The sequence below is a fragment of the Carassius carassius genome, chromosome 47, assembly GCF_963082965.1.
Source record: "Carassius carassius chromosome 47, fCarCar2.1, whole genome shotgun sequence".
Lineage (NCBI taxonomy): Eukaryota > Metazoa > Chordata > Actinopteri > Cypriniformes > Cyprinidae > Carassius > Carassius carassius.
The window spans coordinates 14898960-14925455 of NC_081801.1; the positions used below are offsets into that span (position 1 = coordinate 14898960).

General features: G+C 39.7%; 1 protein-coding gene across 13 annotated transcripts in view; it reads right to left on the minus strand.

The window, feature by feature from the left end:
* The window catches only part of LOC132130988 (neurexin-1-like), a 429322-nt gene that overhangs the window by 21247 nt on the left and 381579 nt on the right, over nucleotides 1–26496 (minus strand). For all 13 annotated transcript variants that reach the window (XM_059542924.1, XM_059542918.1, XM_059542927.1 and 10 more), the window contains one exon: nucleotides 700–871. In XM_059542924.1, coding sequence (XP_059398907.1) covers nucleotides 700–871 — 172 coding nt within the window. The remainder of the gene's footprint in view (nucleotides 1–699; nucleotides 872–26496) is intronic.

Below are 26496 nucleotides of genomic sequence, written 5' to 3' on the forward strand. Positions count from 1 at the left end.
TGGGGACGGTTCATGGGACGACTTCGGCAGTTTGAGATCATCAATCAAAACTTGTTACAAAAGTTTAGGTCTGTGCAATATCACTTCATGGCGGCAACTATATCACAAATTCGTGAGCGCCTGGGTCCAAAGAACAACCTGCAAGAGGCGTTTGGCTAACGTTAAAAAATAAAAGCATGCTTTGTGGTTCAAAGTTTGCATGCAGTTCAGGGATGGAGGATCTTTAGAGGCGCAGAGACACCTTCCTCAGCCTGCCTACAGCAAAGCTGGCTGAAGTTAAAAACTGTAAAGGATCCAAATCCATCTCGGGCTGAATGTATTAGGCAAGGCAGCTTGGGGGGGAAATGTGTCAATTTACAATTGTTATTAGATTGTGCATGTGGTTGTTATCTGGGCTCTGCATGTGGTGACTCATAAACTCTCTTGGAAGAGTTTGAGGGTAAAAACAGCGCACTTCAAACCCAAATAATTTACATTTGAAATTATAAATCAATTTTTACCCTTCAATAAGGCATGCTGTCAACATGGATTCAAATCCAGGCCAAGGGATTCAAACAACGTCCCTCTGATGTGTGAGTGGAAATATACAGTGTCTCTCTCTGACCCCATGTGTCCATACCCAAGGGAAGCTGCCCCTAGTATTTCTACCCCCTACCCACCCCTTCCAAATGGCATTCCCTGTTCTCTGCTGGGTCCTACCTGATGGGAAGCGCTCGATGACTGGCTGGTTGTCCACTTGGAGGGTGGCGTTGCCACCACTACGTGTAAAGCGTACCACGTGGTACTTGCCATCGTTCACGGTAACCGCAGGCTCATCTATGGTGATGTCATCTGTGCCCACATTGAAGATCACACCAACCTTCCCTTGTTCCTGTGTAAGAATGTTTAGAGGTGGACATTAGGGATGAGTCATGATGGTTATAATGGATTAGTGAGGTCAAGTAAATGTCTAGATTGTGGACACTTTTGACCCTGTGGACTTGTAATCCAAATAAATTCACTTAAAAAGACACTTTTTACACTTTCACTAGTTTATTTAATTTGTTCAATAACAATTTCCAACAGTGCAAACACATAAACTGTAATTCTGACATTTTAATCAGTGACGCTGTAGTGGGAATTTGAAAAGCTAAAAAAATAATAAACATTAAATGTGCCAAATGCATTATGATGCAATTATATTTTCAATCATATTTTGAGATAATTAAAAAATTACAGCATTACTGGAAATGAAGCACTACAAAAATATTCTGCTCACAAGAGATATTTTTTAAAATATTCTGCTCACAAGAGATATTTTTCTATTTCCTTTTTCTTCAAATTTTTTTTACACACATATTATACATATATATATATTTTTTTTTTTTTTTTTTTTTACATATTTATATATTGTATAATTTAATATTTATGATGGATTTTCATTAAAAAACATTTGACATTTTTTGTACCTGGGAACATTTCAGTTGTGTTGCTGTCAATGGAGGGTCATCAAAAATATCTTAATTTGTGTTCTAAAGATGAACAAAGGTCTTACGTGTGTGAAATGACATGAGGGTGAGTAATCAATTACATCATTTTCATTTTGGAGTAAATTAAAATTCACACAGCTGCAGAAACTTCAACAGCTATGATGAATAACTGAAATTCCTCCAAAAAAAGAAATAATTCAATTTAAATGTCACTTCAGTTCAAACACACTTTGCTTTTCCGGATTCCCTGTACCATCACAGTCCATTTTGTTTAGTTGTTGTTGCTCGAATGGAACTATGTTACGAAACACTTCATCAGTCTCCTCACTCCATTTCACCGTTTCACCGTTTTTCATTTGTTTCGAGATACTCCGATCTAGTATGAACAATACTGGGAACAGAATTATTGACAGGGTATGGAAAAATTAGAATGCGGATAAAAATATGGTTAACTCGATCACAAGGACATGACTTTCTCTCACTGAAGTAGCCAATAGATAGGAAATTATGCATTTTACGGTTGCATGGATAGATTGAACCTCTTCGCAAAACTAAAAGCATAATGACTGAGACAAAAGAAAAAAAAATCCAGTTACACAAATCATACTCACAAATTATACATGAATCGATCACCATTTCAAGTAGTCAACTGCATCTGCATAAATCTTTTTGCGAATTGTGGTCTAAAACAATCAAAGCAGTGAAAGAAGATAAACAAAGCAATTCATTCTCAGTGCATTCCCCCTCATTGTCATGTTGTTCTAAAAAGGGCTTTGTCTTATTGAAGTTCACATACTCAGAAAATTCAATAGACATTCTCATCTTCAGTCGTTGGGACATTACCAACAAATTATGTTCGTGCTTTTGCCTCATCTTAATGCTGCTTTTCTTTTCCATTCTGCTGATCCTGCACTTTTCACTCCTTCTCAGAACATCTCAATTCACATGAAAACTGACAAGTTACACTTCAGCAGGTGTTGAGGTGTCCTCTAAAGAACATTAGCCCAAAAGCCTCTGTCCTCAGCTGGAATTAAAGACAGAAAGTGTGTGCTGTTTGTTGAACTTGTCTGTAAAATGTAGCTTGAGGACTCTCTTGGAAAATGAATCGCAGAGATATTGAAGTACAGAGTCAAGAGTTGAATAATGGATTCTTTATTCCAAACTGCACAATATGTGGTCCCAAGTAAGGGGCCCATTGGTCCCCTAAGTGCACAATGACCTCCCGATCTCATGACCATAACAGATGGCCAGCAACATCATTCATGACTAGAAAGAGAAATGACAGTGATTTATGTTCTAGAGCCTCTGTGTTTGATGGAATACTGATGATGCATATGAGTGAAGGGCATTGTGGGTGACTAATCTCTTTAGAGTGCAGTGCTACCGAGGCAGGACAGAATCACCTGTCAACAGGCTGTCCCTGCTGGGTTAAGTGTAAAACACCTGGCTTTAATGCCCAGATGTCAAACATCTGGCGAAAACAAAATATAACAAAACTGACTGAGCAAATTTTGTAAAGGGCAGAAGATAATTTGAATAAAGTGCCCAGATAAACAAGGGCAATGAAAGATACATGCTCAAGGGTGAATTCACTGAACAGTTGTGCCACAGAAACCTACATCTTTCAGAAAGATTTTGCTTTTGAAAGAAATGGAATACTTTTATTATTTTATTATTCAAAAGGGATGCATTCAATTGATCAAAAGTGACAGCAAAGAAATCTACAATGTTTTTAAAGATTTCTATTTAAAATAAATGCTGTTCATTTTCATAAAAGAATCCTAAAAAGGCGTTGGTTGGTATGGCCCCCCCCCCATTCAACATTATAATTTTGAAAAATGTTTCTTAAGCACTATGTCACCATATTAAGGTGCAGTCACATTCCAAAAATTTTGGCGGAATTTTGTGGCCAAAATTTGGTCCGTCGTCAATAGCGTAGTGATGTTTGAAGCACTGCTCACCCAGAAGTCACTTTCAAACCAAGCAGCTTTCTGTCAGTTAGTGAGGCAAATTCGTGTCTCCAAACTGAACAAACAGAACTTTTTTCACCCTCGTGCGAAACTCCGAGTTGCATGAATTCCTATTGAAATAAATGTAATTCTCTTGCTAAATTTTACCCCCCCCCACCACATAAACAGGTCTTCATACCTATTTTTTTATATATATTGCTGGCTTAGAAAAGGCTAGGGGATCATCATATTTGGTGTTCCAAATATTAAAATGTTTAAAACCCCCTGAACTAATGTATACTGAGTGAACATAATCACAGTTCAGGTAAGCCATAAATTGAGCACATGTAATGCTTATAGTGAATATAATCTCCCCCACACATACCACAACAGTCAAACTGTTTAGCTGCATTCTAATTTGTCTTGCACTATAATAAAGCTTTTTCCTCCCTCATATTGCCTCTCAAGTACATCATCCCCCTACTCCTACTGACCCCATCTGACCACACAGACATTGAGCTGCCACATCCACTGCAGCTTCAGTCTGTGCTGGGAGAGGTGGCGCATTATGGGATGGAAGCTGATGAGGGCAGAAGTTAAAGGAGAGGACACAATCATTCTGTTTTACTCTTTCCCTGCCCCCATGCCCCGTAGGTAACCCCAGTGCTGCTTTAAAATGTATGATGTCCTCCACACAAGGTGAGTGAGCGAATGGATGCCAGAGGCGATTCTAAGAATTTTTTAAAAGAGGGTACACTTAGAGGAACTCAAATATGCAAGAAGGGTCAAATGTAATAATTTGTGTCAATTTGATTCCATTGTCCTTAAAATGTGGAGTTAAGGCATCATTCTTGCATTCTTTTCACGCAACTTGAGAGGGAAACTATATCTTCTAAGGAGTAGGGATGTGCCGGTACGAATATCTGGACGATTCACACGGTAAATTCCAAATGGAAGTGCTCATCCTTATCCCCTTGGAGTGGGGACTTTGGAGTGAGCAGGGCACGTGCATGCCATTATGTAGTCATTTGGAATGCACTGGGCAAGTGCATTAATTTCCTAATTATCTTCAGCTGGCATGTTCCCGTAACAACGCAACACAATGTCTGATAGCAGATGTTGCTGTTTTGCTGTCATAAATGTCTTTTTGTTGTTAGCATAACTGTTGCAAATAAACATTCATTTTACTTTTTTATATGCTATATAATATATAAAAACTAATATATACAAAACTTTTAAAAATATAAAATGTAAAAAAAAATTTTATGCTGGAGTCTATCAGCGAATCTGCTGAAAGACACAGAGCAGTGTTGTCACGGGAACATGCCAGCTAAAGATAATAAGGAAATGAATTCACTCCCTTTGCCCAGTGCATTTCATACGACTATGTAATGGCACGCAGGTGCCCTGCTCACTCTAAAGTCCCCACTCCAAGGGGATAAGGATGATCACTTCCATTTGGAATTTGCTGTGTGAACCGTTCGGTACCGATACTCGTACCGGCACACCCCTACTAAAGAGTCTCAAAAGTCTACACACTGTATGAAAAGTTTAACTTAGTTCTACATAAAGTGATAAAATCAAATTAATCTGCTAAATAGAACAAATAATGTTAAGATAAAAACACAGCAGTGTACAGCATAAGGAGTGGAGGAATCTGGGACTTAAGAATGTACAGGATGATAAATCATTCACTATATTATTAACAGAAATATATGTAAACATTTACTATGTACTAAAATTGAAAACCATGAAAAGGGGGCAATGTTGCCCCAACTGCTGGGGCAAACAGACCCCTTACTTGGGATAAGAAGATCCTCAGAATAAACTGATTGGTTATCAACATCCATTCATCCATCAATCATTTTAAAAAAATATATATATTTGTTTACAAATATTTTTTATATTGTTTACACAGCTTATATGAGATTTTGTAACATCAATGATTAATAAAAAATAAAAAAAACACCTGTATAGACCTAGTCAGGTTAGATTCCATATGGGATGTAACACAGATGACAATAAGACTGTGAGGCATATACGTACATCCTTTACAATGGCTGGCTCTGTATTATGGTCCAAGATCATGTAATTTTCCCCAAGTCATAACTTTAAAAGTTATTTTAAGGAGGTTTTGTCTATGGCAAGTTATTTTTAAACAACAGTACAATCCACTGAATGGACTGTTTTTCTATCCCTCACAACCTCGTATCCATTACTGTCAAAAATTAAAAACGTTGCCACCCTGACTATGGTCTATTTCTAGAATAAATTCTCTTTAAAATCAAAATTTATGTAAAAAGCTTAATGTAGCTAAACAACTAGAAACGTGGTATCTGCCATCTAAATGGGCATTGCAGTAGATACTGTAATTCTGACAGGATTTCAAATTTGTCACATAACTTCCTGTTAATAAATGTGCTGTTACTGTAGCACAGATACTGAAGATAGTCAGGCGTGATTAAAGGACTATAAGCTACACTTCTGTCCTAAAATAGATGCTAAGATGGCGGCTGAGCAAACTGACCTGCCTTTATAATGAATTTCTGATGATGCTATGTTTGAATATCTTGCCAACAAGTCAGATATGAAGTCTGAATCAGTCCTGGTTCTGTTCCTCAAAATTCCTGTTTCTTTTCTTTATCTTCTAAATAAAATGTTTAAAATACAATGTGTGGAAAATAAAGAGGCCTCCATTTTTTTAGATTATAAAAGTGAATACACTTGCATATAGTTTCTAAAAATTGAAAACAAGCTATCAAACTGTAATATCAACAAGCATGAAAACCTACACTTACCCTGTAAGCTTCAAAAGCACTTCATAATAGAGATGCAATTTTTTGAAGGTATAAAATGGCCGTATAAGGAATGCTTGCTGAGCTCGAGACTGCGAGAGGTTAACATTCATGACACAGAATGATGGCTGCTTCAAAACCACCCAGAGGAAAAATAAACCAGCTGGGAAAGATTCATTACATGTCAGCATTTACTTTCCCAGAGAGCCTATGACCACTTTTCAACTCTGCATCTTGAGACTATAGCTGAAAATCATACTTAAAAGACTACCAAAAGCCCAAAGCGATTCAACTTCAACATCTATGCTCCGAATCAAGGCAGACAACCTTGTTTTGTGGCAATGTGTTTACGTTCTCTCTCTCGAAATTGGAATAGCCCTCTTTTCATTTACATGAGCGCTTTGAAAACGCCTGCCCTACTTTCTGGAGAAGCAAAGGCGGGGTAAAACAGAGGAGACAATGACTATTAAGGAAGCTAATTTTGAATAAGAGAGCCTGTAAACCCTTGAGGCGAATTTAACCACAGGCTTTTGTTCTGCCAATGCAGAGTCTATCTGATAAGAGACCGGCTGCTCTGCATATTACCGATAACACTAATTAAAGGTAAACATGCCTTCCTGACCGGTGTGAGGAGGATGGGCATGGAGCATCGAGCGAGGGCCAGTGATCATGACCTTTGGCTGTGCTGCTCTAACGCATGGGTTCACCTGACTGTTTACCCACACACACAGAAATCACTGAACATGACCTTCACAGTCAGTCAGAGGACAGAGATAGGCTTAAAGAGACAAGTGCCATTGTCCTCTCAGGGGACTTTTTAAACAGAGTAATTTGACAGAATGAAAAGAGCTTAAAATCCCTTTAACATATAAAATAATCTAAATTTAGAGTCTAATATTTCAACATTTTCTTAAAGCTGCAGTGTGCCATTTTTCTGTCAAAATACTTTCTTCTATCCCAGATTAAAGGGGTCATATGATGCTTTTTTTAAAGATCATTATTTGGTGTAAAAGAATATGTTGACATGCTTTAATGTTTTAAAAACACATTATTTTTCAAATACTGTACATTATTGTAGGTCCTCTGTGCTCCGCCTCTCCCAAATGCGGTGTTTTCTACAAAGTCCCTCCTTCTGACAGGTGCAGTCTGCTCTGATTGGCCAGCTGACCCAGTGCACTGTGATTGGCCAATCACCGCAAGAACTTGTCGGAAATGTAACGCCCCTTTCCATAATCGCGAGCTTCATCTTTCAAAATAAATGTAAAGACAGTTAATAATGTCCTTAGTTTTAACATCAGTTCAAGCCTGAGAAGTGGCGTGACAGGCACAGTGATGAAGCTTGTATGTGTTTGCAGAACACAAGCCACGGACGGACGTGCACATTTCTGCATTAGAACATTCAATAGCAAATACTTAAACTAAAAACAAAACTTAAATACTTAAAGTAGCTGATTCAGAAGCTCCAGTTTGTTTATTTCCACATAGTGATGTAGACATGTGGGGGCGTTTTTTTTTTGTGCAACTTTATAGATCTTCTTCATGCACCTAGAGCTTGTAACACTCCAAAGAGAAAGAAAAAACTGCAGCATTTTTTAGTGATATGCAGTTTACACTAAGTGCAAATAGCAATAGATTCTATTTACACTATGCTAAAATTTGACTACTTATTGCAAATAGTGGTTATTATCTGCACCTCGGTATTGTAGTACATTGTAATACAGTATAGTGTAAATTTTAATTTTAATTCAGATTAATAAATGGGTGCCACCTTCTTGGGACAATAAAGCCCTCCCTACACCCAGGGCCGGCTCTAGCCCTTTGGTTGCCCTAGGCGAGATTGAGTTTTGTGCCCCCAGGCTGAGTATCCCTGGTCTCAGTGGTCTGTGTTAAACTGGGACCTGGAATGCTAGATGTGGCCCCTTCACCTGCAACAGCCAGATCAGTGGTGTAAAATTAAATTGTAACCATGTAGGTTATCAGTGAAGTTACGTTTGCTAGTAATACGTACAGTGCTTAATTTGTAAATTGCGAGGTAATGGAACAAAGCGGAGCAACGGATCCCGCACGCGATTACAGAAGGGAGAGGTAACGGAGCACTTGCGCTACTACATTGGTGGACCAGTTTAAGTGATTAAGAACGTGCATCAGTTGCTTTTATAGGGTCTGTAAGGTCATGAAAAACATGGAAATGCCAACAATTTTAAAACAACAATTTCCAGGCCTAAAAACTTTTCTGAGGGGGACTATGTGTGGCATGGTTTTAATAAATCTCGCAGCTTTCAAGTTTAGAATGAAGGAAATTCCTGCATTTATTCAACACAGCTTGTAGGTTTGGATAATAAAATAAATCAACATAAACTCTAAGATTAAATCAGTCATTTGAATCCATGACCTCTCTCAGAGCACGCAAGACTCACTCGCATTTCAGGACAGCTGACAGAACTGTCACTTGACTAATTGGGTCATTGTTGCATTGTTACAAAAATGTATAATAATTTGCACACCTTTTTAAGAATTTTAAGCCATTTGATACTCACTTGCTCCAAAGGCTGAATTTTGTGCCCTCACAGTCACATCCAAAGCTTGTGCGTATAAAGCTGACTCGCAAGTATTATATAAGAGTTATTTTCCGTAGTTTGTTGAGTTTAAGCAACCAAATACAAACAATATAATGTCTGATGGGTGTTGACAAATAAAACGGTTTCATGGCACACTCTACTAAAATACAGGGGGGGGGGGGAGGAGAAAGAATAGGGGAACAAATCAATAATTAAACAACACTGCGTCGTCATTGTTGGTGTTGTATCAGACACTTGCAATTAACATCAGGCTATATGAAAAACTAGCTCAAATGGAGTTAACATGGTCTTTGGCCGGTGAATGAGGAGATCTGTGTTTTGTCCGCATCTGAAAGAAAGTGCAGTGCATTATATGCCATTATCACCTTTTACAGGTTAGGATATAACGTTAAATTCTTTATGTGTTTTTTTTTTTTTTGCTGTTTAATACACTCGGCCAAAATCTCATGATATAAACGATTAAGCACTTATGCACATGATATTTTAAACGTACAAAAGTATATTGGCTAGATGGCAAAAAAAACTACTTGTGATATGCTCCAGTCTTCAAACACACAAAAACAATAGCCTTTACAGACATAGTGTTTGAGTAAAGAAATGCTGTACTATTCAAAGTTATGTGTTTACCCTTGCTTCGCGGATAAGCGGAGATCTGTCTCCTCCAGGCTGTGTGCGCACGTCAATCTGAGTGGAAGCGTGAAGTGACGAGGTTTCGCGAGAGCTTGAGGATCCAATGGCGTTACGAAGTTTTACAAGCTCCTTTAAATACTTATCATTGCTTAAATATTTCTAAAACCCTGTTTTTTAAAATAATAATAACGAATTATAATAGAGATATGAATTTTGGATAGTTTTCACGGCACATATCTGGCTATTCTCTGTCTGCATTACTGAAACACCGCCCCTGGAGGAGGGGGATCCGCCAAAATGAGGCAAGTACACCCGGCTGCAGCCTGCAGATCGAGGCGGGGCTGCACCTGGGGCGGAGTTGCACGTGCAGCCCCGCCCCACACCTATTCTGATTGGTTCGATCGTCTTTTATTGACTTACATGATAGGAAATGTGTGCAAAGTTGGTGTAGGACGGAGAATGCTGTTTAATAAGCTAAAAACGCTGTACAGTTTTACAAAGCCTTTACTATGATGCAGTTTTTTTTTGTTAACTTGACTCACGATGTCTGATTTATTGAATCAAGAGATGTTAGCTGCTGCAAGTTTACTCTTCTTGACCAGATTAATTCACAAATGAATAATTGGGACAAAAAGCACGCTTAATGTGAAAGTACATGGCTTTATGCATTAAAACGGTGTTTTAAAAAGACCAAACTCAGTAAAAAAAATATATTAATAAAGCATTATATTCACAGACAAGCAGTTATGAGCACAGAATACGAACACAAAGTGTTTAATTTCCACCCATAACCTGCTTGTCTGTAAATAAAATGTGTTATTAAAAATGTTTACTGAGTTTGGTCTTTTTAAAACACGTTTTAATGCATTACGCCACGTTACGCGTTTTCCTTTTAGTCTAATGGTTTTCTATGGGAGGAAAACGCTTAACACGTAATTAAACACATTGTATTCTTATTCTGGACTCATTTGCCTGTCAGTGAATAGAATGCTTTATTATTAATTTGTTGAGTTTGGTCTTTTAAAAACACTGTTTTAATGCATTAAGCCACATTAAACGAGAGAATGTCCCGAATCATTCCAGCTGATTGAAAAGAATCGGCTCAATGGTCACAATATGGATATCGGAGAAGATACCAATTTAATATAAATAGAGGATACTTTATAAAGTTTATCTCAATATTTGACAGTGGCTGTGAGACTGCACAAAAATAAGAGCACAATTATCATGAAATTGTGTTCGTTACTATAGCAATGGTTTACAGGTATGTCCTTTCAGAATCATCACTGGCCGATAGAAATAAAAGTTTATCGATTTCTTCACTTTCAAATAATGGAGGAGCAGCATATTTTCCTGAAATAAAGGGGAGAAAAAGTCTATGTTTTGCGTTGTAGTAAAGAAAATTAAAAGTTTCATAAAAATTTAATTGGCAGACACATTAGACTATTGCAGTGTCATTTATCAACTGCATGACGGATAATTATATGTAACAATAATTGTCTTGTCATGCTATATAAATTAAAACAGTAATGATACACCCCTTTCATTTTCCTTTCTCATACTCTGATGATATGAAAAAATCATATTTTCTAAAATCATTTAATTCATAATTCATTCTTCTATCTGAAGACCTGATCGTCTTACTGTGGATAATCAACCCAATTAATTTACTATATTCGTATGTTAGCCTAAAGATCAGCTTAATTTAACAAAACAATCATTTCAGGGACATGGCGAGTTACAGGCTAATGTTTTTTTTAAAATTCTTTTGTGCATTATGAAGGCTTTATGAAACTGTACAGCATTTTTAGCTTTTTAAACAGCATTCTCCGTCCTACACCAACTTCGCACACATTTCCTATCATGTAAGTAAATGAAAGACGATTGAACCAATCAGAGTAGGTGTGGGGCGGGGCTGCACGTGCAACCCCGCCCCAGGTGCAGCCCCGCCTCGATCTGCAGGCTGCAGCCGGGTGCTTCTCAAATGAGGTGCCGGATCGGATTTCGGAGGTGCCGGATCCGGCTCGTTTCAGCACAAATTAAGGCCTGGGTTTATTAGACCGCTTCATTTTCTTCATCAACTGCGCACTTGCCTAACGTAACGTAATGTAACATAACGTAACGGCGACCCTAGAGGACTATAGCAATCGCTGGCCCTGCCTACACCTAACCTTACCCTACCCGATACGTTATTTTCAACTTCAAATTTTCATTGAAAATAAATGCTTTTCTTGATGTTATGTGAAATTTTAAAAGGGAGAAAAAAGTTCGCCAAAAGGCAGGTTGATTGTGTCAAAATGAATACACACCACACATTTTACCATCTGCACCACTAGAGCTGACAGCATTTGGTTGTCTTTTGCAGTATTCGAATTACGTTGGTGGGCGGAGTTAGTGTAAATAGCTTCAGCCAACAAGGCAGGCTATTTGCACTTAGTGTAAATAGACACTCCGATGAAAAAATATCTGCCTAAATCAGGGGTCTCCAACCTTTTTGTGAGTGAGGGCTCCCTGAAGGGATAAAATAGTCTTGAGGGCTACTTGTTTGATATAGGCACACACACACACACGCGCGCACACACACACACACACGCACACACACACACACACACACAGACACACACACACACACACAGACACACACACACACACACACACACACACACACACACAGTTTCAAGTTTTGAAAAATACAACAACAAACAGTAATATTGTTAAATATTATGACTATTGAATATATAATTACCGTATATACCCGAATATAAGACAAGTTTTTTTGTCCTAAAAATAGGCGTTTTTGTCCTAAAAAATGGGGGGTCTTATATTCGCGATATAGACAAAATCACGGGGGGAAAGGGAGAAAGAATAACGGCATAAATATTAAATAGTGACTGAATGATATACTTTACATACTTGTATGTAAAACAGGGCTGGACTGGGACAAAAAATCGGCCCGGGCATTTTTGCCCAGACCGGCCCACTATATGATCATAAACACCACCCATCTTTGCACGCCCTTAATTATATGCATACCAACCCCTATTCATTAAAACCACTAATGCCATGTAATGAGTGAGTACAGGAACGAGTGAGAGTTAACAGATGAAATAAGTCAAAATTGTATATTTATTAATACAGTTGAACTATACTCCACAGCGGTGAATCCTAAAACAAGCTATAAGCGGCTCTGGCATAGCAATACCAGTGTTTCTTACAGGATTTTTATTAAAACTATGGTGGTGTGTCCTTGGTCCTTCTAGGGGGGTTCGGGGGCATGCCCCCCGTGAGAAAATTTTGTGCATTTTAATGTTAAATTCATTAATCTGATGCACTTTGAGAGTTCAAAATTAAAAGCTCCAACCCATATTCAGTGTGCAAATTAAACAAAGAAAAATTCAAACCTCTTTTAGTTACAGTGTCTATTTACATTACACCTATACATAATAATAGTTATAATATTAATCCAATGACAGTAATAGCCATATTTTGTAAAACAAATGCACAAAAAAATAAAGGAAACTTTCTTAATTAGTTGTACCAATTTCTATACTTGAAAGAGATAAGCACATGATCTTTTATTTTGAGCAAACTGCATCAAGCTTTTATTTTGGCGGAAAACATGGTTTACAAACGCCTCTTATTAAATTTCTAGTGAATTGCGGTAATCGTCAACTATGCAGATGTGGAAATAATCTACACTCATGACATGGCCTCAGTGTTTTGAAAGTAGTTATGCTTACCGCAGGCTCTACACTTTCTCATCTCTCTCCTGATCCTCCGTCCTCACTATTATCATCCGTCACAGGAGCTGATGAAGGTCAGAAAACATATATTTTGACACAGTTTACAGTGTCTGCTTTAAGGGCCTGGTTCTATTTTTTCACGCTATTTATCTGCACATTCCTTGCGTTTCTTCTCCATCTTTTTTTACAGATACACACTGACACTGCTGCCGCTCGCTCACTCGTTTAAAGTTGTGATTGGGACAGTCCATTGTCAATCAAGAAAAGAGCCAATGGGCCGCTGATCTACGTGTTTCATGGGCTGGTCTGTCAGAAAAAAAAAACTAACACTGACTTTGACCAATGCATTACACCGGCACAAACCCAGCGCCGCCAATTAAGCAAAACAAAACAAAACGAATGGGCCGCCGATGTACAAATTTTATGGGCCATTTAAAAAAAAAAAAGTATGAGTATGAGATATCGGCCCAAAAAGCACGTCGGCCCACCGGGCAAATGCCCGGTATGCCCAATGGCCAGTCCAGCCATGATGTAAAATTAGAAAAGCAACATAATATCTGTGTTTAACTAAATTAAAACGCTGCTCCTCTGCCGCGCGATACGCAGAGAGAACAAGAGAGGTGCGCGCACGAGACGCAGGGCGAGCGAGAGAGAGAGAGAGAGAGAGAGAGAGAGAGACAGACAGACAGACAGACAGAGAGGTGCGCGCGCGCGAGACAAAGAGCGAGCGAGAGAGAGAGAGAGAGAGAGAGAGAGAGAGAGAGAGAGAGAGAGAGAGGTGCGCGCACGAGACGCAGAGAGAGAGAGATAGAGAGACGTGCAGATTCTAAATATTTTAAATTATTGAATTATTTTATTATGTTTTAATGGTATATGAAATGTCACCAATAGTTATTTTCTCATTTTATAACATTATCATAAAAAAAATGAAAGATTACAATTCAGGCTATTTATAGAAGGTGCTCGGCGGGCGACTCAGAGACTCCACGCGGGCTGCCAGGTGCCCGCGGGCACCACGTTGGAGACCACTGGCCTAAATGCTACAAAAGCACAGAATATATTTTCCCTTAAATTTCATATTGCTAGACAGTGTTTCTTGCCAAAAAAATCGTTGTAATTGAGCATGAAATTAAAATTCATAAATGCTTATTATGAATAATGAATCTATGCATATTTATTTTTATTTATTTTTATTTTTTTAGCATTGATCATTGACATTTACCAGTAACAGGTCAGACTTCTCCAAACATTAGTCCACTCAAATTAAATTTTTTGAGAATTATGCCCACACCTTATTTTTTAATATTACACTCACATCTCAAAATCCAATTTACATAGAATAGAACGGATGGATAGTCCCCGCCTTGATCTTTTTTTGTCTCTTTGAGTAATCTGCTACATTTGGATGTATGTCACAACATGAAAGAAAAGATCTGTAGTTCCTTCAGATTAGTTGCATTTATAACTGAACATTTTCTGGTAAATATCCATTGGTAAATATAGAAGAGGCACTGATATGTGAATGCGGGTTGTAATATGTGGACTGTGGTATTGTCAGGTATGTTTTTTTTTTCTTCTTCTTTTTTTTTACAATGTAGTTTTAAAAAATGGTCTAGGTGTTGAAAATTGTTGCATCATTAGACTGTGTGCAGAGTTTCACTGCATCCATACTGTATGTCTTCAAACTTTAGCCTCATGTTAATGGTAGCTTTGGGAAATGGGAGGTGTAAGAGTTTTCATTAAGATGGCGCTCTAGAGGTAGATTACTTGGACTCTTATTGGCCACATTGGCTGGTAATGAAACACATCCTTTTAAGTCTGGATGCTGAAAAAGCTTTTCACAAGAGTGAATTTTTATTCTTGGCATGTCCCACATAAAATTCCCATTGTTTTTTTTTTTTTTTCTGCAGCTGAATTCCCTGCCACAATACAGCCTACTCTTCTGGTACTTTCCTTTTAATGAGCTGCACTGTTTTAGTGTGCAACGCAGATCTAACACAGATCTGATGCAGGGGCCCACTTGAATGCAAAGTTTTTAGCTATTCTCTCATATGGAATAATAGAATTTCCTTTTCCTATTAACAAACCCTGCCTTTGTCATTTGCCTTTTTATGTTAGCAGTCTTGAATTTTTATGACGACACTGTCTCATTAGATTTTTTAAATAAAAATGCAATGTGGCTTCAGGCCGCTTTGTCACGTGAAGTGTGATCATGACCTGTGGCTTTGTGGCTGCACTGAGTCAGACCTCCTAATGTGAGGAATGAAATGGCCTTAATCCACTAGACTATGTCTAGACATCTCGCTGCATGGCTAGGTTTGCCCTGCAGGTGACCAATGTGACTGACTGCTCATAATAGGACAAGTCAACAGTTTTGCATTGCAAGAGAAAACAATTTCATGAAAGCTTGAGAGGAGTGCCCAGGTTGTCTTGGTATAAAAGAGATTAGCTTCCAAGATACCCATCTTGAAGAGTGATTAAAAAAAAAAATATATATATATATATATATATATATATATATATATATATATATATATATATATATACATACACACACACACACACACACACACAACAAATGTGGCTCTGGTAAGTTATTGAAATTCAAGAGTGATGATGCAGAAAACAAAAGGATGGAGGGGTGCTAGCAGATGAAGAAGAGAACAGAGTCTAATTAAACTATGGGCACAGGCTTGTGTATCTAATCTAGCCTGAAGGCATATCTCTATTGCGGCATGCACATAGGCAAGACGCTGCAAGCAAATGCAGTCTTGAGGTCTGTTTTTATGGCAGCACATGTTAATACTGCATTGGGGAGAGGCAGCTATTGTACATTAAGGTGGACAGATAGGTAACAAAGGAGGTTTGAGGAGCAGAGGGTGCTTTGGTGTCTACAACTGCATAACAGTACATTCACATTTTCACCAATAAATACTGGTAGGATTTAGGGCTGAGTTATGGTAATTGTAGATATTGTGGTCCGAAGGCTTTCCTGCTCAACCATGCACCTTGGGTAGGTGGAGGTTGATTTTTAGTGGACTCATCAACTTTTTGCAGTTTTGTTTTGACATCTTTGACCATGAAAACCTTTACACAGGCCTACATTGTGGCCTTGGACGTTTGCCCAAATTCCCATATGGTAATTCTGGCCTTCATAACACTTCCTAATAAGGTTCTATATGTTAACATATGCAGAATGCATTCATGAATACAGCACGAGGTATTATGAGCTTTTTTAAAATTGTTTTATTTTTTACAGCATTTATTAATCTTACTTAATTTTCATATAAAAATAATACACACTTGTTCAGTTTTTTAAAAGTGTAAGAATACATGTATAAATTGACTTTAAGCTATAATTAATACATTCATTTGAACTGATAAAACCATACTATAAACTGCTACTAAGATAACGGATTAAAAAAAAAAAATGAAAAGAAAACAGCTGCGCATTTCACATGCCTCCTTGTACAGTTTTCAGCCAAAATGTATTCCAATGCAAGTAGCAATGCACAGTAGATTTAAACTAGATTTAAACCAGATTTAAAGGAAAATTTTTATTTATTTTTAGTCCATCATGTTGTTGCTAGAGTATTCAGAGTGATTGCTTACTAGGACAAGTAAAAAAATGTAAAGAAAATTCATATTATCCTTTAATTTAAGCAGAGCCGATCCTCACTTTATGCAAAGTATGCATGTTATGTATGGCCCCAAAACACCAGAGGGCCCCTTTGCTCTTAACAATTATTTAATTTTAGTTTAGTTTTTGACTGTTCTTTACTTAATGTGACTGTTTCTTTACTTAATGTGGTGTGCTGTCGCCCTTTCTATGTACCAAATCAGTCAAATCATGGAACGTGACTGATATACAGTCTCCTTCCAGCCTTGCTTGATACTAAAAAACAGTTAAATTCCCACTGAGCTGCGGAAGTGACACTGTTCCCCAAGCGCTTTCCATGTGCGCAATTCGAGATGGACTGAAACACAGATAAACAGTTTGAAAAGTAATTGATCGCTAGACATTATCTGTGCATTCTGTGACACAATCCTACGGTAAAAACCTGCTGCTATCTGTCATCATCTGTTAATTAAACAACAAAAGAAAATGAGATAATTATTCACTGCTCTTCATTGAATATTGTATAACTTAATTTCTTCTGCATAAAGTCTATGCAGTCCTTTATTTATTTTTTTACATTTGATTACTTTAATGAATTTCTGTACAGCAGGCTATTATAGGCTAAACAGTTTAATTGTACATTTTTTATTTATTTTTTATTATGAACGCACAGACAGAAAAGTTTTGCTTAGGGCCCCCAGAAGTCTAGGATCGGCTCTGAATTTAAGCCACTCATCATTTTATGGTTGCAAGTCTGAAAAGTAACAGCACGCCTCAACAACAGGCATGTTTGAAGCACGATTCATGTCCATACAACAAATGTTTTAATAATAATGTTAATATATAACATAAAGTCTCTACTGTATCCAACACACATGGCTTCATATTTTCTACATATGTCTAAATCCATGAAATTCAGGAGGGAAAATAACATCTTATTAAATATCTTATTCACTTCAGGAAGGATGAGGAAAGTCACCTTGTGGTTTTTTCCTCTCTCTCAGCGTCCTTTATGCACATCAGTGCAACTCTGCAGTACTGCCCCAGGCAAAAATCCCATTCCCCAAAGGTGTGTCGTCTCGCATTCAGAGCGCAGTTAGAGGCTACGGCAGGTCGGGTTCTGACAGTGGCCCTGCATATTGGACGACAATAAATCATCCTCTTTATTTTAGACTTGGCAGAGCCAACATGATTCAGAGTGCAGGAAGGAGGGCGAGATGATTGGTCCGGTGTGGGAGTGGATGTAGCACAGGATTGTGGGATACATGGGTGGGACGAGACATCTAGAGTGAGGCAGCGGGGTCACCTGTGTTGCTTTCATTGAGTAATCACTGTGAAATAGCGTCGGTTAAGAGAGTCTGATATAAAGTAATAACTGCAGAGTAGAGAGCAGGTCCACAGGACTCTCCAAACCTCTCTGTCAATGTGAGAGTGACAGCTAGAAGGACCGTTCACACCCCCACACTCTCAGACGCATACACAAAGATGCTTACACACAGAGCACTGCACGCAATACAGACAAAAACACTGGGCCTACTGTTTTATAGAGTGTCACCAAAAATTATTTGGACGCGCTAGCTACACTCAAAATAAACGAATCCAAAATATTATGGATTCAGGATCTGCGTTGCTAATTTAAAAGATGACTATTTTCCAGTGTTGTTATTTTTAACTAAAACTATTATCATATTAAATCATTTTCAATAACTGAAATAACCATGAAAATTTTACAATGTTTATATGTTTACATTTATCATCTATCTAGATCTATCTATCTATCTATCTATCTATCTATCTATCTATCTATCTATCTATCTATCTATCTATCTATCTATCTATCTATCTATCTATCTAAATTCTGTCTAAATCTGTCTATCTGTCTAAATTTGATCTATCTAAATTCTGTTTTTGTCCTCCTGCTTGCAGTGATTATCATGTGATTGACAGTGGCTAATGTAAATATAATGCAAACACAGTTGACACAGCCAGAATCCAATGATGCGCGAGTTCATTTGTCAAATCTTAATCAAATGGCAGCAGCTTTATACCCAGGTAGAAAGCAGAGCTTTTGAATTGCTTGAGAGCAGAGCAGCTCTGGTGGAAGACTGTGCCTAGACCTGTCACACAACTCAAATCCCACCACTCTGTAAGTTACTAAAACACAGAAGTAAATATTAAGTTACTTAGATTTTAGCCACAATACTACAAGGTATTTGTTGTCTGTTTTTGCTCCGCCAACAAATAGTTCCAAACAAAGTCCCTGTAGAACAATACAACACAACACAGTGGGTTTGGTCCATTTGGGTCTACTGTACTCCCATCAAGCCCTCTACTCCGAATAATGTGATGAGACAGAGGTGAATCATGAATCATTTGTTTAGATTGTACATTTGCAGTGGCACTTCGAGAGAATTGCAGAACAGTGTTGTGTTATACCATTTTCAAAGATGTGTACTATAAGATTAACATGGTACGCCCCAAGCATGAAGCAAAATGAAAAACATTGCGAACACATTTTCACAGAAAGATGGAAATAAGCATTCATGCGTCACTGATGTAGGGTGTTTTGGTTAGTCATAAAAAGGTCAAATTTTACAATATGGCACAGGGGCATTTTCTAAACCTAGAAAACATAATGATATATTTCCTCCTAGGCATTTTGAACGAGGCATTTCAAAGGAAAGACTAATCCATCAAGTGCATGCACAACACTTCTCATTTCAGTCTTCGTGTCATGGTTAGGTGCACTGAAGCACACAACCAAACCCTAGATTCTCCAGACTCACAATGTATTTTCTTCGGTTACCAGATGCATCTGCTTTCATTCGGAGCAGCTGAAAATATTTCTGTAAAATGTAAAAAGCATGAAGTCTTGCAGGAAGTTACTAATAAACAGGAAGGGAGCACAGGCTCTTTGTTCCTCCTCCTCTCTAGATTTAGCACTAGAAGCACGCAGCCCTGCTGCACAATTTATCAAAGCAAATTTATGAATCAATTGTCATCTCTCCCACTGACAAGCAACTGAGCTCTCGCTCAAATGGCTTGACAAATGGGACGCAAAGCTATAAGAGCACCATGCTGGAGCTGCTTTCCAGAGTTATTATCTCCTTCATGGTTGATTATGACCAAATGCAGTCTTCATTTGGAGAATCTGACTCAATAGAGGTCAGAAAGACTTGTGTCATGCAGCATCCCACAAACACCTCTGCAAATGCCTTCCAGAATCCATTTAAAAAAATCTTATATATGACGCATATGTTCACTAACTGTCCTTGTGGAGAATTCAAAGTCCTTTACCCATCAATAAGGAGTGTTTTGCCACAGTAATCCTACTAAAACTCACCAAAGCTCGCTCACTTAATACATCAAACCAGTCAAAGGTCTTGCACAAACTGCATATGGGTCATTCTTAAAATAAGGTGACAATGGAATAGATTTATTTTAAATAGTCAAGAAACCCCATAATATAACCTAACAGTATTGAATAATATGAAACAATATTGTTTTGCATTCATTTTTTTTAGTTGCTTGAATTTGTCAAGTACCCTTGTGCCCTCAATCAGGTACACCATGTCTGTGACATTTATAGTTTTTTTTGTTTTTTAATCATTTTGTTTTCCAGGGTTATGGGTTGGTGCGTGCAAAAATCTAAACAAACAAAAAATAATAATTACATTATTACTAAACCTAAATCATTTTTAAATATGCCGCTTGTTTATTTATTTTTATTTTTTTGTAATTGGTGTTACCAGCATTAAAAACACGCATTTTAAATGTGGGAAATGTACTTCCAATGTGTCTGAATATGCCTACTTCTATACCATATAGTAGGCAAATAAAAAAATAACAAATAAAAAAAACAGCATGCGAGCAGAGAATCATGTCTGAACTCATAAACCAATAAGTGAACAGTACCTGGACATCCTCCTACTTCCGGCAAAACTGAAGTGTGCACTCACTGGACATTTTACTATCCCATGAGGCCACGTGAGAAGATTGTGAAAGGCAGTGACGTGACACAACTGGCGGCGTAGGTCACATGACAGTGACAACATGGCAGATGTATGTTCAAATTTTATTTAAACTACACACATTCATACTAAATAAAAAACATATTTTTTTAACATTCTCTAAGAAAGTTTCAAACCATTTGTAGTACCTACCGTACAGCATGCAATTTTTAGATGCAGCTAAGGTGTGGCAGGACTACACCATTGCTATGGCTACCACTATGTCAGCTATCAAATTTTCAGGACTGACTCCCATATTCTGTACACTCAGATCATTAATCACTCCTGTATTTAAATGTGGCTGCCACTCCCAGAACTTTGCAGTGTATATGTGTCCATACTTCAATGGGTAAGACAACAAAGAAAATTTGCTGAATAACACAACTCTTTTCACAACAATTGCACCTTTAATTAACACGCCACACATTGCCATTTGACAGATTTTTCCTCCTTCTTTTAATCACGGCACATCTGTCTGGGGGATACACACCACTAAAAAGAATGATTTCCCTGAGGTGTGCTGCTGCCCCTGGCATCTGTTCCATAGCCAAAGTGCACCTCGACCAGTCAAATATGAGATGGATGGTGCACTGATGAAGCTCTAGAGCTGAGAGTCCATGAAAAATACTGTACCACAGGGCAGTGTTTCCCAACAACTTTTTGACTTATATATACCCAAAGCCCCTCAGTAAGAGTAAAAAGTTGTTTAGGTGCATATCATTTGTGATTATCATTAATAATATTAGCATTATCATTAATATAATTAACTCAAGCAATATCATATTAACTAAACTCTCTCTCTATATATAAAATGTATTTGTTTATGTTCTTAATTTTTCGTAAAGGCTTGCAAGATCAAATTCAAAAGTAATCAACTGAATAACTCCCCTAGAGCAATGAATATAAAATTTGCCAGCATAATGTGTGAATATTCTAATAAGAGAGTTAAGACAGTTCTTTTGTGCTCTACTACTGATTCCTTTCCATAGAGATGGCCTTTGCCACAGGGTGCTTTCCAAAGTTGATTAATGAAGGAGGCTTTCAGTGGGCTGTGATTGACAAAGGCCAATTTAATCTGCCTATTAGTCAAACACATGGTGGTAGCAGCTAATTATAGTGGGAGGCGCTCCAGCTTCTTCGTTTTTTATCACCAGAGATCTTTTGTAGCTTTTAATGATGCAAATGGAATTGTCTGAAACATCTCTCTAAGCTTTTGTCCTGGAATGCAACAGCTAGTTCTAGTTTAACTGTTGTTTCAAAAGTGTTGATATAACAGTTCAACAGCACTAGGAAATGTTTCACTGCTATCGTTCTGCTCGTTAGTGTTGAATGGCATTACCGGTGGGGATTTTTAGACACTTCCTGTTAATGAGTGAGTCACTGAATCAATAATTCAAACAATTCGTTCAAACCCACTGTTTCGTTCAGGAACAAAGAAGTGACTGTTTTTATGAGTGAGTCATTGCATCATTCATTCAATCTATTTATTCAAGCCTACAGATTCACTCTGGAATGAAACAGATGAGTGGCTGCATCCAAAGCTGCAAACTCTCTGACTAGATACTTCTTAAGATTAAATAATTACTTTGCAAACATTAAAAAAAGAAGACTCAATATAGTATGGATGTGTGTAGTATGAATGTAATCTAGACATGCTACATTTATCATGTTGATGTTGTCATGTTACCTACAAGTGCCAGTTGCATCACTTTACAGCCATTGACAAATCCTCTCTCATGGCCTCATGGGATAGTACTGGATGCACTCTTACGAATATTACCGTAGGTTCTTTTTCACATACTGTTTTATGCATATTGTGAATTCTGACATACTATTCTTTTCACATATTCGGATGCAGCCACTATCTTTATGAGTGAGCCATTGAATCATTAATTCAGGTGATTCGTTCAAACACTGTTTCATTCAGGAATGAAACAAGTCACCTTTTTTATAAGTGAGTCAATGAATCATTCATTAAATTGATTTGTTCAAACACTGATTCATTCAGAGGATTCATTCAGTGAGACACTAAATAATTTGTTCAGCAAACTGAAAGAGTGATTCATTCGGGAACAAAACCATCACTTGATTAGATGAGATATGGTTCATGCTGGTGTTTTGGAACTATTTCTGTTGATGATGCAAAAATTCATAATTACATAACTGGCCATATTATGTTTATAAAGTAAGTTACTCAATATAAACTCTTTCCCTGCCATTGAAGAGTTATCTCGTCTTTAAAAAGAAGACAATGCTTCCTTGCCAAAGATGAGTTGTTATGGCTTTTCATGCCATTGTTATAAACTTGGGGGCACTATTACACATCTTCTGAACGAGTACAAAACGTCTCTAGGTAACATATGTAACCCTAGTTCCTCGAGGGAATGAGACGCTGCGTCAAATGCGCTTTTGGGGAACGCGCTTAGCGTGAGCGACTCTGAATATCGTGAGTAATCAGTCCGATGGAAGAGCGTGACGTCACAGGCGGGGTGACGTAAGCGACCAGGAAGCTATAAAAGCACGTGCCGCACAGCTGGCGTCAACTTCGAGTACCAGCAAGCGCCGGCAGGGGTGCCGGGGGTATGGCTTCGAGACGCAATGTCTCGTTCCCTCGAGGAACTAGGGTTACATATGTAACCTAGAGACGTTCCTCTTCAGGAACTCGAGCTGCGTCAAATGCGCTTTGGGGAACGAGTACCAACGCCGCCAGACTACCAAACCCCTGCCTAGTGTGTATCCGAAGAGCACAGCTTAGGACAAGAGGACAGAAGCGCCTGGAGTGACTGGCATATCTAGGCGATAGAATTTAACAAACGTAGAGGGCGTGGATCACCCCGCAGCATTGCAGATGTCCAGCATGGATAAACCTGCTAGGAAGGCCTTGGAGAACGCCATACCCTGAGTAGAGTGAGCCTTGGCTCCCAACAGCGGGGGACGACCAGAGGACTCATAGGTGGCGATGATAGCCTCGACTATCCAACGACTAATAGTCTGCTTAGAAGCAGGAAAACCCCTCTTGGGGGGACCGTAGCATACAAGCAATTGGTCAGTTTTTCTCCACAGGGCAGCTCTGTGGACGTATGCGTCCAGCGCTCGAACTGGACACATACAATTTAGCTTCGCTTGGTCGGGCTCCCAGAAGGAAGGAAGACAGAAGGCCTGCAGCACTACAGGTCGTGGTGTAACAGAGGGAACCTTGGGAACATATCCCGCTCGAGGGTATATGAATGCTTTGGTCATGCCAGGTGCAAACTCAAGATAGGTGGGGACCATAGAGAGGGCCTGAAGATCTCCTACTCTCCGCAGAGAGGTGATAGCCAACAGAAAGGAGGTTTTAAGTGTAAGATGTCTGTCTGAAATATCTTGAATGGGTTCAAACGGGGGTTTGGACATTGCCTCTAACACCACAACCAAGTCCCACGGGGGAATACGGGACCGTACTGGAGGTCTCAGCCTCAGCGCACCACGGAGGAAACATGTAACTAGGGGGTGTCTTCCCAGAGACTGGCCATCGAGAAGGGCGTGGTAGGCCGCAATGGCCGGCACGTAAATATTCAGCGTGGAGTGAGTCAACCCTGCAGAGAGCCTAGCCTGTAGAAACTCCAGAACTGTACCAACTGGGCAGTTTGCTGGGTCTAGCTGGCGGTCTCTGCACCATGAGGTGAAGAGTTTCCACCTCAGGGCGTACAGTTTCCTCGTTGAGGGAGCTCTGGATTGGAGGAGGGTCTCAACAACCTCAGTTGAGAGACCAACTGCTAACCGTTGTGCCCCCTCAGGGGCCACACCCACAGCTTCCACAACTCCGGGCGAGGGTGAATTATCGTGCCCTGTGCCTGTGAGAGTAGGTCTTTCCTGATCGGTATCTCCCATGGAGAGCCGTCAAGGAGCGAGACCAGGTCTGCGAACCATACTCGGCCCAGCCAGAACGGGGCTACTAATAACAGACGGACCCCGTCCCGGCATACTCTCACCAGAACTCCCGGGAGCAGAGCAATAGTGGGAAAGGCATACAGACGAAGCCTCGGCTAGGTCTGTACCATAGCGTCCCGTCCCAGAGGAGCTGGATGAACTAGAGAGAATCAAAGGGGACATTGTGATGTCTCTTGAGTCGCAAAAAGGTCTACTTGAGCCCTGCCAATACTCTCCATATCTGCTTCACCACCTCTGGGTGAAGCCTCCATTCCCCGGGCCTCGGCCCCTGCCTCGACAGTATGTCTGGTCCCATATTTAGTTTCCCAGGAATATATACTGCTCTTAATGAGAGGAGTTTGCTCTGGGACCACACCAGGATCTGGTGCGCCAGTTTGTACAAATGGCGCAAACGCAGACCTCCCTGGTGGTTGATGTAAGAGACCAACACATGGTGACACCTTAGGTCTGGGAGGAAGTGCTTCAGTGCACGATAAACTGCTAGCATTTCTAGACAATTGATATGCCATGTTAGATGGCGACCGCTCCACAGACCACGGGCAGGGTGGCCACTCATGACTGCACCCCAGTCGGTGAGAGATGCGTCCGTCACTAGTACTACAGGGCGACAAGGAGCTCCCAGCACCGGGCCCTGATTCAAGCACCAAGGTTTCTTCCACATGTCTAAGGCACGGAGGCAGCGCCGCGTGACCTTGACAGTGAGAAGTAGATTGCCCCTCAGGGAAAATCCCTTGGTCTTGAGCCACCACTGTAGGGGTCTCATGTACAGCAGGCCAAGAGGTATCACGTTGGACGCAGCTGTCATCAGACCCAACAATCTCTGAAATTGTTTTACAGTAAGTGACTGGCCTTCCCTGTCTCTCTCGACTGAGATGAGGATCGACTCGATACGAGCAGGGGACAATCGTGCCTGCATCGCGGTCGAATCCCATACTACGCCTAGATAGGTGGTTCTCTGAACCGGAGAAAGTACACTCTTCTTGGCGTTCAGTCTCAAACCCAGCTCCCCCATATTTGCGAGAAATACATCTCGATGCTGAGCCGCAACCTGCTCTGACTGAGCTAAAATCAACCAATCGTCGATATAGTTAAGAATGCAGATGCCCTGCATGCGCAGGGGGACCAGAGTCGCGTCTACACATTTTGTGAACATGCGGGGTGAGAGTGCAAGGCCGAAGGGAAGTACTAGATATTGGTAAGCTTCGCCCTGAAATCGAAACCTCAGAAACTTCCTGTGTTGTGGAAGGATGGATATGTGAACTTCAATCTCATAACTGAACGATTTAAGACCCTCAAGTCTATAATCGGACGCAACCCCAATCCTTCTTTGGAACTATGAAATACCGGCTGTAAAATCCGGACTCCCTGTCTTGAGGAGGGACCACCTCGATGGCCTACTTCTCTAATAGGGATTTCACTTCCTGTTCCATAACCAGACCGGGCCGACTATTGTCAGGATGACCCTGTTGAATTTTGGCGGCGCAGAGCCGAACTGAATACGGTAGCCTTTTTCTACTATGAGCAGGACCCATTGAGATACATTTGGCAGTAGTTTCCATGCTGCTAAATAATCTTCTAAGGGAATCAGTCTCTCGAGACTGACTTCTGGTGTAAGAGACCCCCGCAGGGGCGGTGAGCGTCTCAGCCCCGCTACGCGCACGGGCGGAAGATACTGAGACCGATGCTCGCTGGGGACCACTGTGCCCTGGAATACTGGCAGGGTTGGCAGACCGGCCCCCAGAGGGCGCTGAGGCGAGACGGGCACCGTGTAC